The sequence below is a fragment of the Magnolia sinica genome, chromosome 8, assembly GCF_029962835.1.
Source record: "Magnolia sinica isolate HGM2019 chromosome 8, MsV1, whole genome shotgun sequence".
NCBI classification, from domain to species: Eukaryota; Viridiplantae; Streptophyta; class Magnoliopsida; order Magnoliales; family Magnoliaceae; genus Magnolia; species Magnolia sinica.
The window spans coordinates 47565672-47587052 of NC_080580.1; the positions used below are offsets into that span (position 1 = coordinate 47565672).

General features: G+C 38.7%; 1 protein-coding gene across 5 annotated transcripts in view; it reads right to left on the reverse strand.

Annotated features, from left to right (window-relative positions):
- Positions 1-2967: 2967 nt before the first annotated feature.
- LOC131253293 (serine/threonine-protein kinase ppk15-like) overlaps positions 2968-21381 on the reverse strand; it is a 75568-nt gene continuing 57154 nt past the window's right edge. For all 5 annotated transcript variants that reach the window (XM_058254241.1, XM_058254240.1, XM_058254242.1 and 2 more), the window contains one exon: positions 2968-3587. In XM_058254241.1, the coding sequence (XP_058110224.1) occupies positions 3414-3587 (174 nt within the window). In that variant the 3' untranslated portion in view covers positions 2968-3413. The remainder of the gene's footprint in view (positions 3588-21381) is intronic.

The following is a 21381-nucleotide window of genomic DNA, read 5'->3' on the forward strand; positions in this document are numbered from 1 at the left end:
GCAATCAAATAGTGTCCAAATGAGCTCTTTCCAAATGCATTTGAAATTTTCTCAAATTACATTTCCAACAAGTATAGGATCACCCAAATCAAATATGTAACAAGGGAGTAATGACCGTTTTCGTGGAACCAACGATCCACAGTAACTTTGGGGCCACTTTTGAGTGATAAAATGGTGTCCAAATGAGGTGTTTCCAAATCCATTTGAAATTTTATTAAATTATCTTTCACAACGAGTATAAAACCACCCAAATCGGACATGTAACAAGGGGGTTATGACCATTTCCATGGAACTAGTGATCCATAGTGAGTACCAGGAATCCACGATGAGTATTGACGATCCACGGTAACTTTGTCCCCACTTTTCGAGAAAATTCATCACATTCATCCATTATAACATTCTTCCATTAAAAAAATTAATTCCTTTTACAAACTCTCACCATTCATATCCATAAAAAAATAAAAATAATAAAAAATTTATAAAGGGAATGACCATAACCTCATTCCTTTCACAAAATCCTATTATTGATACCCAATAAAAAATAAATAAATAAATAAATAAATAATTTTTTTAAAAAATGCAAAATCAACTGTTATTCAAACATAAACCTACATTTGTTCATCATAGCTTTTATGTTGGAAAGTGTGGCTGAATATCTATTAAAAAAAAAAAAAAACACTTAAAAGCTCAAGATAATGGAGGGAATGACGCTAGAAGCTCACTGGAGTGAGTTCCACGGAAGTGACAATAGTCTTAATGGCCAAATGGTCCCCTCTCATAAAAAAAACATGAATAAGAAAGAGAAGGAAAATATTAAATGGCTTTCTCATGCAAGGAGCCCAATATTAAACCCATCACACATCTTGTGTGGAGCCCACTAGATCATCTTGTAGCAGATGCAAGCTGTCCACATAAAACAAGTTTTAATTTCATGTCATCTGCCAAAGTCTGAGGGTAAAACTCACAAATGAAGCACATCGGAGGAAATAAATTAGAATTAACTTACGACATTAATATAGTTGTAGGCCGCAGACAACTCCATTTTTTAAAATGACCTTATTATGAGTTCACAGTTGTCCTATTAAAGTAAACAGATCAAATCGGACGAGGGATAACTCAATCATTGATTTAGTGGGGCCCACGTTGTCATTCTCAAAAGGCTTTCTAGACTTACCCGAAAGCTACAGCCGTATAAGAGAACGGCTGGTAGAAAGGCATTTTCATCCTCCAAAAATGTAAAAAGTACCCAAAGTGCTAAATAAATAATGACTTCATGTGTTGAAAGTGAGGTGAGTGCCCAAAGTGCTAAATAATTAATTTCCCCGCCATTGCTAAGTTTGGAATGCAATTTCCTAGGAAAGCCTTTTAATACAAAAGCTTCGAGCTAGAAAGTGAGGTGAGAGCCACCGTGATGTTTGTGAGAAATCTACCTCTTCCATCTGTTTTGCAAGCTCATTTTAGGACATGTGACAAAAAATGAGGTGGATTTAAAACTCCAGTGGGCCATATGAGAGGAAAAAGTGAGGATTCAATGATCACAGTTGAAATATTCATATAGCCATGAAAGTTTTGTATCATGTTGAGTTTTTTATACTCTCACTTCATCTCAGTGGGAATGAATTTATAAAAGGTTTGGGGTTTGGGTGGCATATAAACATCAAGGTGGAGCCAATGAAGGTTTCCATCCCTCAAGTGTGGCCCACGTAAGTTTAAGATCCACCTAATTTTTTGTTGCATATTCTAAAATGAGCTTGTAAAACGGTTCACAAATATCACGGTGGGCCCCACCTAACATGCCACGGCAAGAACTTCCTGCGAAAAGGCCTGGGGAGAAATTCCGTGTCCCTAAGTTTGACTGCACAACTGCACACAACAAATGTTGAGTTGAGGGGACGCGGTTTGGTACTTCCACACCTGTCCCGAGTCCTCTGAGGTGAACACCGTGGTGTATGGATTTTATCAACACCATTCTAACTATTTTGCCAGACAATTTTAGGTTATAAACCCAAAAATGAGGCAGATCCAAAGGCTCAAGTAGACCCCACAGTGGGGATTAAACGTCTACAGTTGAAAACTTCAAGGGTCACAAAAGATTTGGATCAAGCTGATATTTGTGTTTTCCCTTCAAGGTCTATATGATCTTATGAACAGGTTGGATGGAAAATAAATATCAGAGTGGGCCCTAGGAAGGTTTTGAGGGTGGCTGTCATTGCTCTTATGCGGTTTCACTTAAGATTGGATCTGCATGTATGTGTTTTATCCCTGCCATCCATCCATGTCAACAGATCATTTTAGTGCACCATCTAAAAAATTAAGCAGATCCAAGGCTCAAGTGGACCATACACAGGGGATTGAACGGCCCGTGTTAAAAATTTCTTAGTGCTGATATTTTGTTTTCCCATCATCTAGGTTAAAATGACCCAATCAATAGTTTCCATGGCAAATAAACATCACCATGGGCCCTAGGAAAGTTTCAACAACGAGCATCATTATCCCCATTGTTTCTTGTGGTGTGTGGTCCACTTAAGCTTTGGATCTAACTCATTTTTGAGCTCATCCCATAAAATAATCTAGCAAAATGGTTAGACGGGTGGATAAAAGATATACATTATGGTAGGCCCCTTAAGTTTTGGATCAAGCTGATAATAGCATTTTTACCTTCATCCGGTTGGGACACACTTTATGAATAGCTTGGATGGCATGAAAACACCATGGTGAGGCCAAGATGGTTTCAATGGTGGGTGTCTCCATATCTAGTATTTTGGCCCACTTGAGTTTCAAATCTGCAGGATGTTTGGGAAGAGATGTAATTTCAAGTATGAATAGGATCAATGGGATTAGGATGTACAGTTGAGTTTGGACTAAGCTCAAGTCATACTAGAAACAAATTGTTTTGAGTTTTAAATAACAAATATAATTAAATAAAGGAAAAAAAATAAAATAAAAATGTCTATGAGAAGCTAAAGATGATAATGCAAATATTTCTCATATAGCAATGAAACTCATAAGCGGGTCAGCAGATTTGCAATCAAACATATAAATCAATAATAAATGTCCCCCTCAAAAAAATAAAATATAAAAACATGTAGCTACAATAGAATGCCCTGCTAATCTCAGACACACTTGTGAGGAAGTGTGCACCCGTGCAGTTTGATTTATTGCTTAGGCAGTCAACCTAAGTAGAAAAATAAAAACAAGGTTCCATGCTCGGATGCGTGGGTCCCACTGCCTATGTGAACCAATCAAATTGCAGATCACTCAATTTCATAACTATACAAGACTATACATGATATATGATAAGGTAAAAGAAAAAAGAAAAAAAGACAAACCAGCAACACCACACCAAATCTGCTTAGCAGTAGCACTGACTCTGAGATTTTTTAAAAAGTTATTGAACAGGAACAGGGTAGTGATTAATATGGGTGGGATAACCATGGATGTTCTAGTGCCTCTGTAGCTGTGGGCCGCTTATCCGGGTTTGTTTGAAGCAATTCTCTAACAAATTCAATAAATTCCATGTCGGAAACTTCAAGCCGATGTACCAGTGAGGATTTCTCTGGGATTATATACTCCAGCTGGTCAGTTTCCTGAAAGGGAAATAATCCATTTAAAAGAGTGAAATTATATCTTCTTCTCCTCCATTCATTTATAAGATTAAAAAAAAAAAAATTTGTCCTAGTCAGATATGGATGGGTAATACAGCCACACAACATTTTCATTGTAGATGGGAATCAAAAGGCTATTGGAAAATCAAACTGCAAATGCATCAATGGAAACAAAGATAGCTATCCTGGAAAGAGGATTATTACTGAGCAATGTATCTTGCAAATCGGTTTGTATGCAAATCAATCATCTTCCAAATTGAGAAGAGGATGTTTTTATTATTCTCCAACATTTCCACCCACCCAAACATCAAACTCCAGATAAACTTGTCATGAAATGATTAGATTATTTTTATTTGAAACTGCTGTACATGTATACCACAAAGGATACCAATTGCATATTCCAATGTTAGCGGATACTTTGTACACTGTGTAGGGTCAAGACTAACATACAATAGTTGCAACTGAAATAGATATTGCACCTCAAATGCTATGTACTTAGTTACGCCAAGCGGAGAATGTAAGTCTTATGTCTATGGTAACATAAATCACAAAGATCATGCACTAGGGTTTTCAATGGCCCGGGCCTAAGCTAGCAAATGTAGACTTTTGAATAGCTCTGGCCCAATGGCCTTTCCTGAATAGTTCAAAACAACCTTAGGCCTGGCCTTATTTACAGCCCTCACATACGGTGAGAGACAGTGCCAGGCATTGTACACGGAGAATGGCCTAAACAATACTTGTTGGCTCTTCTGTGCTGATTCCCACTATCACGGAAACATGACAAAACACTGAGTTGATCAAGAGGTTGTAAGCAGGTAAAAGAAGGAAAGAGGGCTCGGTCATTCCAGAACAAAAGGGAGGAATTGGAGATGGTTCTCTTAACAAATTACACAGCCAAATGAATCAAAGCCTTTGGTTTGGGCAAAAGTATTAAAAATCAGTTGTACATTTGATGTGTAGTATAGTGACAAGGAATAGATATACAATGTTGATCTTATAGGTTATTTCAGTCATCATGATTGCCTACAAGCATATTCAATCCAACAGGGTTTAGTGTTTGCATGTTCTCTCAGAAATTTATAAAGAGAAAAGGCCGAGGCCAGAATATACAATCGGGAAAACTATACACGGACCCAAGAGCTAAATAAGCTCAACCCGGTTGGCCGGAAATTGAGCTACAACCCTCGCAGCCACAGTCCATTCTATTACATGAAATTTCGCCGCCCTAAGCACATCCTCTACACAACGCAATTGATTCCTGAAAGTTCAGTTGTTCCTTTCCAACCATAATCCTGCCAACAGCACGAGCCGCTACACTTTCTGATCTGCCCTCCCCCCACCACCTTTGTGCCACATGAGAAAGAATTGACCAATGGATTCTGGCGAAACCCACATAGTTCCAAAAAGGTTGAAGAACTTATGCCACACCTGACGCACAAAGTCGCAATGAATGAATATGTGATTCACTGATTCCTCATCCTGAAAGCACATCAAGCATACATTTGGGAGAATCGTATTTCTTTTCTGAGATTATCAACTCTCAGAACCTTGCTGCTCCCCACTAAACAAGCAAAAGCCACCACCTTAGAGGGTGTGCCATATTGCCATACTAAAGCAGATGGGCTTGGCCCACCACTTATATCACCTCCCTCCAAAAACCTTTTAGAAGGATCTAACCGAAAATCTCCTGGATCTATCTTTTAGCCACACCAACGAGTCCGATCCGGATAATACCGGCCTCACCTTATCAAGCAGGGAGAGCAAAGCCGGTAGCTCCTCAACCTCTTCGTCTACTAAATTCTTTATGCAAGGTGGAGACCATATACAACTCTCTCCTAGGATCGAAAAGCACCTTGCCACTACTAGGCCTTCCCCCAAAGCAGCCCTCGACAACCATGGAAAAACCACCCCCAATTTTTGCTCCCCCACCTAGATGTCTTCCCCAAACCTGATTTTCAGCTCATTCCCTAATGAAAACCCAACGCCTTCCCACACCTTTTTCCTCATCCGAGCTATCCCCTTCCACACCGAGGGATGCGGATTGCATCCTACCCCCGCCCGGACGGTAATCCGTCTGGGCAGGGCTCTGTGGGGCCTACCGTGATGTAAGTGTTTTATCCACGCTGTTAATCGTTTTTCTCATATCATTTTAACATATGAGACAAAAAATAAGGCAGTTCCAGGGATTAAGTGGACCACAAAGTGTGGATTGAACGTCCACCATCAAAAACTTCTTGGGAGCTAGAGAAGTTTCGGATCAAGCTGATATTTGTTTTTTCACTTCATCCACGTCTACATGACCTTATTAATAGATTGGTAAAAAAACATCATGGTGGCCCTTAGAAAGGTTTCAATGGTGGGTGTCATTATCACTGCAGCTTCATTTGAGGTGGTCCAATGGAGCTGTTTGTAAGAAGATGAGAATGATAAACCTAACATTGCTCCACATGGGTTAGAACTGGAACTTCAAAGTAAGCCGATTGCGCCATTCCCTCACCGCTTGATTGCAATAAAACCTCTAGCTAACTCACAGGATATTCTAGAGGTGTTGAAACAAGTGAAAGTCAGCATCCCTCTACTGGACGCTATGAAATAAATCCCCTCTTACGCCAAATTTCTGAAAGATTTATGTACAACCAAGAAACGACAAAGCATTCAAAAGAAAAATTTTCTGACAAAAAAGGTGAGTGTCATCCTCAAGCAAGATGTGCCACAAAAATATAAAGATCCCGGTGGCTCAACTATCACCTGTATAACTGGGAATCACCAGATTGAGCATGCGCTTCTTGATTTGGGAGCGAGTGTTAATTTGATTCCCTTCTCGGTATATAAACAATTGGGTCTAGGTGAATTAAAACCCACCCGGACCACATTACAACTTGCCGGTCATTTAGTTCGTGTACCGAGAGGGATGATTGAGGATGTGTTGGTCCAGGTTGATAACTTCTACTATCTAGTAGACTTTATTGTCTTAGATACTCAACCCATCGTAGATATGAGCACTCAAATTCCCATCATTCTTGTTCGCCCATTCCTCGCTACAACAAATGCAATCATTAATGGAATTATGAATTTATCTTTCGAAAATATAACATTGGAGCTCAACATCTTTTTCAATATGAGTAAACAAGCAGAGAATGATGACGATACCCACGACATTAATATGATGAATTCTTTCGTGGAAGATAGAGCACTCCTGACTCTATACTTTGACCTTCTATAGACGTGCTTGGCCCACTCCCCTAATTTAGATGATGGCACCATTAGGGAGATGGATGCCTTGCTTGATGCTGCGCCGATACTTGAAATTAACCGGTGGAGGCCACAATTTAAAAAATTGCCCCAAACCGATGTAGTGCCTCTACAGTTTAGCCTCAAGGCACCGAAGATTGACTTGAAACCTTTACCTGCTGATCTTAAATATGTGTACTTAGGTTAAAATGAGACATACTTGGTGGTTGTTTCTTCCCACCTTGAGCAAGAACAAGAGAGTATGCTTATTTTTACTCTCATTAAGCATAAAGGAGCCCTTGGATGGTCGATTGCGGATCTCATGGGAATTGATCTTTTAATTTGTACTGACTGCATTAATCTCGAGGATAATGTGAAAACCTTCTGACAACCACAAAGTCGATTAAATCCAAACATGAAGTGGTTAAAGGAGAGGTACTTAAATTGTTGGATGTGAGTATCATATACCCTATATCCGACAATCAATGGGTGAGTCCAACTCAGGTGGTTTCTAAGAAGTCCAAAATCACCATCGTAGCCAATGCCAACAATGAACTTGTACCAACTAGAGTCACCACTGGTTGGAGAATGTGCATTGATTGCAGAAAATTGAATACCATAACGAGGAAGGACCACTTTGCTTTGCTCTTCATTGATCAAATTTTGGAAAAGTTAGCTGGTCATTCTTACTACTACTTCCTTGATAGGTATTCGGGCTACAATCAGATAGAGATAGCCCTTGAAGATCAAGAGAAGACAACATTCACATACCCCTATGACACCTTTGCTTACTGAAGGATGCCATTTGGACTATGTAATGCCCCCGCCACCTTTCAGTGATGCATGTTGAGTATATTTTCTGACATGGTGGGGCAATATTTAGAGGTCTTCATGGACGACTTCTCTGTCTTTGGTCTATCCTTCAGCGAGTGTCTAGAAAATCTAAAAAATGTGTTGAAGCGATGCGAGGAAAATAATTTGGTTCTGAATTAGGAGAAATGTCATTTCATGGTTCCCAAGGGAATTGTGCTTGGACACATAATTTCGTCCAAGGGAATTGAGGTAGACAAGGCAAAAATTGATCTTATCTTTAACCTACCTCCACCAAAGAGCATATGTGACGTGCGATCCCTCCTAAGACATGCCAGATTTTATAGACAATTCATAAAGGACTTTAGTCATCTCTCTCGTCCTTCATGCAATCTACTTTAAAAGGATGAACCATACGAGTGGACTGAACAATGCCAAGAAGCTTTCACTAAGCTCAAGGGCATGTTAACTACCGTACCTATAATGCAACCACTCGATTGGAGTATACCTTTTGAGATTATGTGTGATGCATCTGATTATGGTATTGGGGCGGTGTTAGGCCAGAGAGATTGTGCGATGCATCTGACTATGCCATTGGGGCGGTGTTAGGCCAAAGAAAAGAGAAGAAGCCCTACGTGATTCACTATGCAAGTAGAACTATAAATTCAGCCCAACTGAACTACACTACTATGGAGAAGGAACTCTTAGCCGTAGTGTTCGCTTTGGACAAATTTAGGTCCTACTTAATCGGATCCAAGATCATGTGGCGCTGAAGTACCTTCTTTCTAAGAAGGATGCCAAGCCTCGCATGAGAAGATGGACCCTCCTACTATAAGAATTTAATATTGAAATACGAGACAAAAAAAAAAAGAAAAAAAAAAAGAAAAAAGAGTTGAGAACATAGTAGCTGACCACCTTTCTCGACTTGACCTCCCTAATTCCCTTGAGCCTATTAATGATATGTTCCTTGACAAATAATTGTTTAAACTCTACCAATTACCTTGGTTTGCTGACATTACGAATTATCTTGCCACAGGTTTCACGTCGACATATTGGACTGCACAAGATGAGAAAAAAATCTTTGTCAAGGTACGTTAAGTTCTTCTAGGATGATCCTTATCTGTTTAAATATTGCCCAGACCAAATTCTAAGGAGATGTGTGCCAGACAATGAACATCAGAGTGTCATCTCCTTTTCCCTCTCAGGCCTGTGGTGGTCATTTCTCTGCTAAAAAGACCACGGCTAAAATTTTGCAGTGTGGCTTTTACTGTCCCACTATGTTCAGAGATACTCATGAGTTTTGCAAAGCTTGTGAGCGTTGTCAGAAATTGGGAGGATTGTCCTATTGAAATATGATGCCACTAAACCCAATTCTTATCATTGAAGCATTCGATTGCTGGGGCATCGATTTCATGGGACCATTCCCCCAATCCTTTGGAAATATTTACATATTGTTGGCAGTAGACTGTGTCACTAAGTAGGTCGAAGCGATCCGGTGTAGAAATAATGATCATCGAACAGTCATTAGATTCCTAAAAGAAAACATCATTTCCCGGTTCGGAATGCCTCAGGCCATCCTTAGTGATGGAGGGTTAAACTTTTGCAATAGGCCATTTGAGAACTTAATGAAGAAATTTGGCATCTCCCATAAAGTGAGCACTCCATACCACCCACAGACAAGCAAGCAAGCTGAGATTTCCAACAGGGAAATTAAACAAATTATGGAAAAAAGGTTAACCTTGACCGTAAGGATTGGTCAATCCGCTTAACCGATGCTTTATGGGCTTACCGTACAGCTTTTAAGATCTCCATTGGAATGTCTCCCTTTAGACTCGTCTATAGGAAAGCTTGTCACTTGCCTGTGGAATTGGAACATAGAGCCTACTGAGCTATCAAAAATTTAAACTTTAACTTAAACAACGATGGCTCGTTGCTTAAGCTTCAATTAAATGAACTTGAGGAAATCTGAAACGACGCATACGAGAACTCGAGAATTTACAAGGATAGGATGAAGGTGTTCCATGACTGGAACATCCTTCGGAAATCATTTACACCAAATCAAAAAGTCCTGTACAATTCTCAGTTACATCTTTTTTCGGGAAAACTTTGATCTCGTTGGACCAACCCTTTCACTGTTACCAATGTCTATCCTCACAGGGCTGTCGAGATAAAGAATCCGACAAATGGCAATGTTTTCAAAGTGAATGGACATCGTCTAAAGCCATTTGTTGAGAAGTTTAATTCACAGGATATGTCCATACCTCTGATTGATCCCGTGTATCAGGATTGACCTCCTAGTTTGATAGAGGTGTAGTTAGGTTTATTGCTTTCATAGAATTTGGGATTAGGATAGAATGTTTTTTAGTAAGTTTAATCTTCATGCTAACCCATCTACATGTTGAGAACTTTGGAAAAGCTTCAATTCTCCTTCTTCAGGTACTACCTTTCCATCACTTCTCCTTTCTTTTCGTTGTCTCATGTGCAATGCATGCTTATATCTTTTACTTTGAGGATGATGTAGATTTTAGGTTGGGGGTGTGGATTAGGTAAAATAATCAGTGTTTTTTTAGTCGTTAAGCAAAAATTTTGAAAATTTTCAATTTCTCAAATTAAAAACCTATTTGGAAAGTGATAGGTTGTGTAATTAAAAATGCCTTGAGTATGATGATAAGATGGAGATTGAACTTTGAATTGTTGGAGTTTGATCAACCAAGTAGACTATCATCTAAGTTCTTGCATTTAATTGATTAAGAGGAAGTTTGAATATCATGTTAATTAAGAGGAAGTTTGAATATCATGTTAATCTAAGTCACAAGCCACATTCAAATTGCTTTATGTGAATTGTACTAGAATTTCCGATTGTTAGTATGTTTATCATTAATAGATATTGAGGATTAAGTCTGGAGAATACTATCTGGCTTAAAAAGATAAAAAGAACCTATTAGAAAACAGAGAGATTGACAAAAAGTTCATGATAATTTAAAGAAAAAAAGAATTCACTGAAAAAAAATGAAAAGACTAGAAAAGAATGTGAAAATGAAGACCGTCGATATAAAATCTAAAAGTGGAAAAAGAAGGAAAAGGTGATAAATTCGAAATCAGTACTTGATTTCTCAATTAATCTTAATGTGGTGAACATGGCTAAAATTATGAAAAGATGGTATTTTTAAGGAAAGTAAGTAAAATTCACTAAGCACATTGGAAACCTGATATATGAACTTACGTCCTTAAGTGATTGATACAAAACTTACTTGATTAATTGCTCATATGATTCAGCTCTAGGTTTTCAATTTTTCACTCGCACCTCTTTGGATTATACTCATTCATGCTTGTTTACACAAAAGATTGTTTTCTGAAAGAGGATTGCAATTCGAGAATTAAAGATTATGCCACGCATGCTTTGCTCGAGACTAGAAAAATGCTGGTTGGGGGGAGTTTTGAGACTCGAATATTGCATATTTAACCCTTTAATTACATTAGTTTGCTTGGCATTTAATTGATAATTTGATTTAATTATATATGTTTTTGTCATGCGAGGTGATTCGGGAGCTTATGATAAATATGTGCTTAAAAGGACGGGTATAGAGCTCAAAAGAAGATAATGAAGAATTAGAGATTTGGAAGTCATTAATGAAGAATTCACATGCCAAAGATCCAAGGAAACCAAGTAAGGAATGAAGAGAAACGAAGATTTGAAGTGAAGAAAAGGAATCCTAAAAATTGTCCTGAAAAAAAATATTCTGAAATTCCGAGCTAGAAAAACATAGTCCTGAAATAATTCCAGAATAGCCTTCGATGACATCGAAGGTGCAATCGAAGCCAGTTCGATGCATTGATAAATTCAGGAATTTCGGGATAAACTCGCTGGATAGTTCTGGACGATTTTCGATGACATCAAAGCCATTTTCGATGACATCGAAGGTGTCATCGAAGGCGTATGCGGAGTGTGTAAATTTGAGGCAGTTTGCGGATTTTTCCAACTCGATGCGAAAGTTTGAGTTGCAAAACTATATAAAGGAGCTCCTAGGCTATTTTAAACCATCTTCTGGGGTTTTGAAAGGGAGAGGAGGCCTAGGTGGAGCGCCGATGACGTTTTTCTACTTCGATATCTTCATGGGTTCTAAAAGATCTTTTTTGGTTTTTCTTATGCTTTTGAGTTAGCTATGACTAGCTAATCTCTTAGCTAGGGGTAAGAGGTGAAGCTTGTAGCGTGTTGGGATGTTTATTTTGCTTTGATTCTTGTTTATGTTAAACTTCATTGATTTCTAGTTTAAATTTAAGGAATGTTTTTAGTTTTCTATGGTTTATTGTGACTCAAATTTCAATAGATGCTGCGATAGCTCTGAATATCTTCTTTTCCATTATAAGATTGTGAGATCGGTAAATCCCGTTGTTCACCATCGTCTCCTGGGCATGATAGGATGATGGAATCCCTTCCAATCATCACAATACTCCTTCATGTGTGAACAAATTCAATGCAAAGTTCAGATTGTGCTTCAATTATTTTATCTTCCAACTGGATAGGATAGAACTTTGATTCCAGTTGTGTTTATTGAATCAAGCAACGTAGCATCTTGATAGCTACAAGTGGGTCCTTGGGGCTCTAGTTTCCTTTTGATTGATTGATACTTGTTCACAATTACTTCTTTTATTCCAGAATTTAGATTAGTTTTTTATTCTAGTTCTACTTCTAGTTACTTTCAAAATATGTTCAAATTTAGTACCTGCAGATTCGACCTCGGTCTCACCGAGTTATTACTACATCGCGACCCTGCACTTGGGGTTGTGAACAACGAACCATTCACCAATACCAAAAACTTTATTGAAGTAATGCATGCACGAATCCATGCTCGCCATCTCTCTCCACATCCTAACTGACGAAGCATGTAATCAAGAAAGTCTCAATCAACATGATCATACGCCTTTTGAACATCCAGCTTGCAGACCACCCCTTTATCTTTCTCCTATGACATGTATCTATACTTTCATTGGCCATCAACACGCTATCTGCAATCTGCCTTCCCAATACAAATGCTCCCTGGGATTTTGATATGACTCCCCCAATTGCCTTTTTGAACCTCAATGCCAGGATCTTGGCCAGGATTTTGTACGACCCACCAAATAGACTGATAGACCTGTAATCCAATAAGCTTTCTGCACCTTCCTTCGGGATCAATGTTATGAACGTAGCACCAAGCTCCGTAGGTGGCAAACCTGAAAAAATTCGTTAATGAAATCAACTACTTCCTTTTAAAAAACTATCTCGGAGTTGGGGGGTGAAAAAGCTTGTTCTCTCAGATCATGGTCGTGCAAATTTGGGGAATGGGGAGGTGAAAGGTCTCCTCCTCCCATTAGAACTTGTTGATTCTTTGCTCTTACTTGTACGCTCTTTGCATATAATTGAGAGGATTAATTTGGGATTTTCTTTTGCCTTTTTTCCTCTTTGATCTGATTTGGTGTGGAATTGGAACAACCAGTTTTGGGCCAATGTGGTTCAAATTTTTTAACATAGGCTGAATTGGCCTTGTATCACCTATCATATCCAACTGATATGGATACAACACAGTCATGTCAGCCAATAAGAAACCCTTATTGCAAGCCATTATTTGAGCTTGATGGAGGATGATCTGAGATTATCTGGACCTTTGGGAAGGTTAGCAATGATGATATGAACAATTTTGGTTGTCAACATCTGTCTCATAACCCATATAAAATGGGGCCATTGGATGGATCAAGTTCACTTAGCTATATTTAGTGTTCCAAATATAATTGATATATTGATAATATCGCTAAATATTATCAGTATTGCTAGGTCAGCAATACAGATAGTGCTGCCAAGGTAAATTTCTAAACATCACTGATATTTTTTTATATTATCAGTGATATTTCACATTAATATGAATATTGGCAACATTTCATGATAAATCGACTAAATGATTTTTTTGGTGAGAATCTTTTATAAAAATTGCTTGGTATTGGCAATATCAGCGATATTTAAGTTGATACTTGCGTAATTCATTGGAAATTCAATGAAAAATTAAGAAATATCCCCCCACAAAAAAGAAAAAAAGCCTCCATTTTTGTGGGAGGATTTTGTTCCTCAAGTGATTTCCATCACTCCTCTTTCTTTGTTTGAATTGGAGCTAGGATTCGGGGTGAAATCTCAACACGAAGTAGAGGTGGGCCAGAAGTCAAAGGTGAGAAAACATTTCATGAAAATTTCATCTTCTTTTTTAATTTTAGCATGGATTGCGTAGAATTATGCTGAAGTGAAAGGAAATAGAAAAGAGAAATAAAAGACATGGGAAACACCCCAACCCCCCCCCCCCCCCACCAAAAAAATCCCAAAATTACCCCTTAATTGCAACATGGCATTGTGTATATTAAATGCATGTGATAAACTAAATAAAGGGACATGAGGACAAAACTCAAGACAAGGTGGGCGGTACAATGGTATAGCCCAGGCATTAATACTCCCCTAAAGTTGGACCACATGCCTAGCTTGGAATAAATACAAATAGACTGACTGTAACCAAGAGCTTTGGTGAATGCATCATCAAATTGATCCTAAGAAAATATACGGCGAGCAAATTTCACCACTAAAAACCTTTCACTTGTGAAATGACAATCGACTTCAATATGCTTGGTTCTCTCATGATAAAGTGGATCGATTGTAATGTGGGAGTCTATTTGAGTTATCACAAAATAACTGCACCATTTGCCGATCGAGGGCGTCATCTTCTCCGTCGATTGGGTAAACCCATCGTAATCCAATGGGCCCCATCTGTCGATCGGAGACGTTCATCTGGAGGCCCACTTTAACAGATGATCATCCCCAAGGTTACATGTCATCCATGCATTCAAAACAGCCCCTACCTAGCCAATCTTTTCTAACCCATCTCAAAATGAAATTGATTAATAACTCAACTAACTGCTTGCTTAGTTGCTTCAAGCTCTCAAAAATAGGATTAACGTGGCTTATAAAACCCACTCTTTTAGGGCTGCCATCCGAAATAAATAAAAGAAAAAAAGGAGAGAAGGTGAGAGCGTCGCTGCCGCACCAGTTTGAGTCGGGCGGACTCAGTCCAGACGTCGTTGTAAGTAGTAGAGGGAGAGAGTAAGGAAGGAAAGAGAGAAAGAGAAGTCAAGAGAGAAGATAGAGAGAAAGAAGAAAGAAACGAGAAACCAAGAGAGAGGACGCTGTCCTCTTTCTTCATGCTGACCGCACCTTCAACCATGGTGTTGCTAAGGTAGAAGGAGAAGAAAGGAAAGAAAGAAGTAGGAAGAGCAGAGATGAGGGAAGAAGCACAAAGAAGGTCATGCTTTGGGCGTTGTAATAGGATGTCGAGGTAAGACAGTTGCTGGCTCGGTCTAACTCACTGAGTTGGAGAGTTCTAGAGGTGGTTCACGTCCAGGACCTGTTGGAATCTAGAGAACGAGAAGAGAGAGGGGGTTGTGAGTTGGTTTGCTGGGCAAACCGAGACTAATTCCGACTGGTTTGCCTCAACCAAACAGGTGCACTGGCGGGTCGAGCTGACTTGACCCAGTCGGGTATTCATCAAGGTCGAAAGCCTTGTTTTAGGCTGGGGCTAATGCTAGGTGTTCTAACAGAAGAAGAGGAGTGAGAAAGAAGAGGAAGAAGAAGAAGAAGAAGAAGAGGAAGAAGGGAGAGAGAGCAGGGAGGTTGCAGCTGCTGTCCGGTCAAAACCGAGTCGCCTCGGTTCAAGCTGAGTTTGACAGTGTTGAGGTAGGCCTAGTCCAGCCTGGCTTCAACAGGAAAAGAGGGGCAAGGAGGAAGAGAGTGGGCCTGATGAGTCTACTCGACTGAAGCTCACCCAGCCCAAATGAGTTGATCCAGGTTGAGGTGAGTCAACTTAGCTTCTTGCAATGGTTAACCCTGATAATGCAATTAAATATTTAGTCAGTTCCTTAGTTGCAAGTATGTGAATGATATTGGTGCAGATCATTTTTGTTGAGAAGTATAGATCATTTTGAGCCGGGCTAGACCCAAGTTAACTTGGAGTTCTGGTAAGCAAGCCCTACTTTATCTAGAATGTTCATTATACCTAATTAGTGACTAATTTAAGATTTGAGATTACACATTTCTTGGATTTAAATTACGCTTTACCTTATCTAGTTGTACCAATTTGAATCTAACCCGAATACACATTAGGAACCTTAATCATTTGGACGCATCCAAATCTATTCTACCCTAACCATTGACATGTGATATTTTAGGTTAATCAAGTGTTTTGAGTCCTTTAATGATCTCCAACCAAGCAAGAAATAAATCTACGCTCTAAGGTGAGGACTCACCCTTTGAGCTTCCCACTTAAATTCATCAATCTAGACATAAATGATGTCTTGATTTCTCTCATCGGGTTGCTTATCTTACTACATGAATATCCTAACATGTTGCGCAACTGATCTTGTGTTAGATAATGGACATATCTCTTTAAATTTGGCAAGCATAATTGATTTGATGTCCACATGCTATTTTCAGTTGTATAAGATACTAATTGATTAGATGTTACTACTTGTGATCAATTGATGGATTGAATGGGACTTGTTGCGGACTTACCATCTTGCGGTCTATATTTGACCTATGCTGCTTTGATCGTATATTTGTCTTCTATGGCAGGGACCGCATATTTGCCCTACGTGGCTCAGATCGCTTATTTGCCCTTTGTGGCTTTGATGGAACATTGGCGCCCTTTTTGTGGCTTGTTAATTCTCTCTTCATCTTGCAGTGTTCAGTCGTATGGTCATTTCTGGATGGAGCTGAAGTTCGCTTGTCAATTTTCTAACCATCTTGCGTAGTACACATACGATTTGATTTCCATCTGAAGTAGAGTTTTGTATGTTGGTTTTCTAGCCATCTTACGATGTTTAGTCGTACTATGATTTCCGGGTGGAGTGGGAATTCGCTTATCGATTTTCTAACCATCTTGTGGTGTTCACGTATGATATGATTTCCGGGTGGTCTAGAGTTTGTATGTTAATTGTCTCTTCATCTTGCGGTGTTTAGTCGTACTGCGATTTTCAGGTGGAGCGGGAGTTCGCTTATCGATTTTTTAGCCATCTTGTTGTGTTCACGTACGATATGAATTCTGGGTGAAGTAGATGTTTGTATGATGTTCTCTCTTCATCTTGCGGTGTTCAGTCGTACTATGATTTCCAGGTGGAGCGGGAGTCTATTTATCGATTTTCTAGCCATCTTGCAGTGTTCACGTACAATATGATTTCCGGGTGAAGTAGATGTTTGTATGTTAATTCTCTCTTCCTCTTGCAGTATTCAATCATATTGTGATTTCCTGGTGGAGCTGAAGTTCGCTTATCGATTTTCTACCCATCTTGCGGTGTTCACATACGATATGATTTCAGGGTGAAGTAGAGGTTTAAAGCTTGATTTTCTAGCCATTTTGCAAAGTTTGTATGATTGATTATTCAGCTATTTAGACACATCCACTTGCATTGAGATTGCTATTATATTCTGCTTATGATGAAATTATGTTAACTGGCTTATTTTTGAATATATGACCATGATTTTAACTTGCATTGTTTAATATGTCTCTTCTCATATATTGTGATTTATATTGGATTATGAATGATGGGTGTGTAATCTTAGAGGGTACTCACTGCGATAGTCATTGACGCTATCAAACCATATCAGTTGATGCAGGTGCAAAGCGAGCCGAAGCTATTCACTAGATTGCTAGAGCAGATCGGGTAGCTGAGGAGTTAGATGGGGTCCCTGCGACCCATATTAAGCTCCACCATTAGATGATAGATTCATGTTTTCGTTTAATGAACTTTTGTTATTTGGATTGTATAAGTCCTGTATGGGCACTACATTAAGACTAAACTTTAAAGGCTAACACTCGGGTTTTTGGAAAACGAGTTGTATACTCGGGTTTCAAAAAACCGGGGCGTTAGAAGTCTACTCACAATGAAAATGACAAGATGGTACAACCAATCATGACGTGCCATCTAACATATCTTCTTCAGAAACTTGTGGTCTAGTAAGTTATCCAGATATATCTGATATTCCTATTGCCCAAAAAAAAAAAAAAGGGTAAGAATACATGTGTCGATCATCCCATCTTTAAATATGATCCCTTTCATCGCTTATCTCCAAATTTCAACAACTTTGCCCTGTTCTAGTCTTCTCGCTTTGTTCCTTAGTTATATGAGGAAGTGATGGGTGCACTTCATCAGAATAATAACTTACCACTCTTTTGACTAGTAAACATGTTGTGGGTTACAAATGACTCTACACAATCAAGTTCCATCATGGGTATACTCAAACAGTTGGTGTTGATTACATGAAACCTCCTCTTATATGGCCAAGTTAAATTACATTCGGGTTATACTATCTGTAGTTGTTAATTATGGGTGAACCCTCTTCTAAGTTGACATAAAAAGTGCCTTCTTTCATAGTGATCTTATGGAGGAAGTTTATATGAAGCAACCTTCAAGATTTTTTGCTAAGGGAGAGTCTGACAAAGTGTAAACTTTGAAAAGCAATTTATGGGTTACAATAGTCTCTACGTGCATGGTTTGACAAGTTCAACAAAGGTTGTATTAAAACTATGGCTTTATTTGAAGTCATGCTCATCATTCCATTATTGTACGTAAAGGTATCTCAGTTCTCATTGTGCTTGTAGTATATGCACATGATATTGTTGTTACATGAAGTAATAACAAGAGGATTGAAAAAATAAAGTATGTTCAACAACATTTCCTCATAAAAGATTTGGGTCATCTTCGATACTTTGTTGGTGTGGAAGTAGCCAGATCCAAAGGAGTTAATTTATCTCAGTAGAAATATGTTTTGGATTTACTTATAGAGATGGATAATCTTGAGACTAAGTTAGTTGTCACTCAAATGGATTCTAATCATAAGCTTGTAAGGGATCAAGGAGATGCAATGGAAGATCCAAGGAAGTACAGAAGATTAGTTGGAAGTTTTATTTACTTAAACCATTACTCGACCAGACATATCCTATGTAGTGAGTGTGTTAAGCTAGTTCATGAATTCTTTAAAAGTACCTCACATGGAAGTAGTAATTTGAATTTTGCACCAGGTCAAAAGAGCACTAGGTCAAAAAAAATTTATATATAAATGGAATGGTCATTTTTAGGTAACGGGATATTCAAATGTAGATTGGGCAGGTTCTTTAATAGCTAAACAATCCATTGCTGGATATTTGTACATATGTCAGAGGAAATCTAGTCACATGGCAAAACAAGAAGCAGTGAGGTAGCCCGATGAGTGCCAAAGCAGAATATAGAGCAATGGCTCATACCTCCTGTGAGTTGATATGGATCAAGAAATTGTTGCAACTAGTGGGATTTATAGTGCACCTACCTATGCAATTATTTTGTGACAATGGTGTTGCTTCACATATAGAAAACAATCCAGTCTATCATGAAAGAACTAAAAACATCAAAGTCCACCATCACTTCATACATAAGAAAGTTTCCAGTGGTGAAATCTCTACTCTGTATGTTCGATCTTAGGACCAACTTGCTAATGTGTTCACCAAGGCACTTCGTTTCACTCAGGCTAAGCACATACTCCAAGCATGACATAGATAATATCTATGCTCCAACTTGATGGGGAGTGTTAATGAATGTGATATGGACCTATAGAAACCACTTAGATGGGTTACTTTGGTATAGGACATGGAGGGGATTTTTGCTTTTATTATTAATTACAATATATGCAGTTATGAAACTTCCATAATATAAAATAAGGGGGATGTGAACCCAAACTTCAGCCTATTCTCTTCTCTCTACATTTTCTTTACTTCTTTCTTCTTCTCTATTCTATCTCTCCTTCTACTATTTTACAATCTTCATTTTATAAGGTACTCCTGATGCATATCAGAAAAGTTCTCTAATTGATAGGCATTCCACTATTGGATATTGCCCACTTGTGGGAGGTAATTTAGTTACCTAGAAGAGAAAGAAGTAGAGTGTGGTTACATGATCTAGCAAAGAAGCTTCTAAATGAAATGGAGTTTGTGACTACTCTAATGTAGTTGTTCTGTGATAATTGAGTAGAACCACTCGTGTTGCAAGAAATCGGCTTTTAATGAGAAAACCAAGCATACTGATGTCGACTATCATTTCATAACGGAGGTCTCAGGTGGTGAAATCTCTAAGCTAGTCAAATCTCAATGTCAGGTAGTTGATGTCTGATGTTGGACAATGGAAACTACCATAGGATGCAAGATGAGAGATCAATTACGTATTAATTTCAGCAATCAACATTTAAAATCAAACATATGCACAAAATAGATTCAGAAATTCAGATTTGTTACACAAAGGTCCTAGGTTATCACATACGTGATACACGAAAATATAAAATAATTCGAGAGTGGCCCACTTGGAAGTAGGGACTTTTAATCTATAGTGGGTAGTGTAACAGCCACGTGAATAGACAATGATGCAAATAAAATTCTGGTTTGGGAAATGTTTTACGAAAAAAATAAAAAATAAAAAAATCAGATTTCGATAGGGTTTTAGGTTCATGAATTGAGATTTGGAAGTTGGGGTCCTGGTGGTTTAAAGGATAAAGGAATGAGGTAGCGTTGGAAGGAGATCACGTAGGGAAAGGATACGAAACAAGGCCCACACATTAATAAACGTACGGATGCACGTACGTGTGTGTGTGCAAGCGGGCGGGCGAGTCAACACATGGATGGGTAGGGAGAAAGAAGAAAAGGGATGGATTGGGTTATGGTTTTGACGGGTTTAGAAAGGTTGTAAGGGAAGGGAAGTAAGGAAGAAAAGAGAAAAGGATGAATACCTTGTTGGAGAAGAGAGAGAGGAATAAAGCACCTTGGAGGAGTCAACTAACAAATAAGCCTCTACCCTTCCACAATTCAATTGGAAGGGGAGGTTTCTTGCAAACCTAAAAAACAAAGAGGAAAAATACCTTCACATAAGAGTCTCTCTCTCTCTCTCTCTCTCTCTCTCTCTCTCTCTCTCTCTCTCTCTCTCTCTGTTTTCTTTTTTTTTTCTTCTCAATCTTCTCCAGTAGGGTTGGACAAAAGGATACGAAATAGGGCGAAGACCCATATGAACGCACGTGCGTGCGTGTGTGCATGCGGGCAAGTCAACACATGGATGGGTAGGGAGAAATAAGAAAAGGGATGGATTGGTTTAGAGGGTTTTGACAGGTTTAGAAAGGTTGTGAGGAAAGGAAAGTGAGGAAGAAAAGAGAAAAAGATGAATACCTTGTTGGAGAAGAGAGAGGAATAAAGCACCTTGAAGGAGTCCACCACCAAATAAGCCTTTACCCTTCCACAATTTAATTGGAAGGGAGGGTTTCTCGCAAACCCTAAAAAACAAAGAGGAAAAATACCTTCACATAAGAGACTCTCTCTCTCTCTCTCTCTCTCTCTCTCTCTCTCTCTCTCTCTCTCTCCATGCTTTTATAATGAAATATCAAAATAATTACAACTATGCCACTCACTTAACCGAAATGGCCCATTATCTAAAATAAGAAAACTAATATTTACTATCAATCTCAACCGTCAAATAAATCCTAAAATTAATAATAAAAACATAGAGGAAGCAAGATCAGATTCCAAGGGGCCCAGATATAGAAGATCAGGTGGATTTAGTGGCCCGATGGCCTGATCGACAAGATCCAACAGTTGGATCAACACGAAATAAAAACCATATGACAAAAATGGTCTCCTAAGCAGCCCACATGCATCAT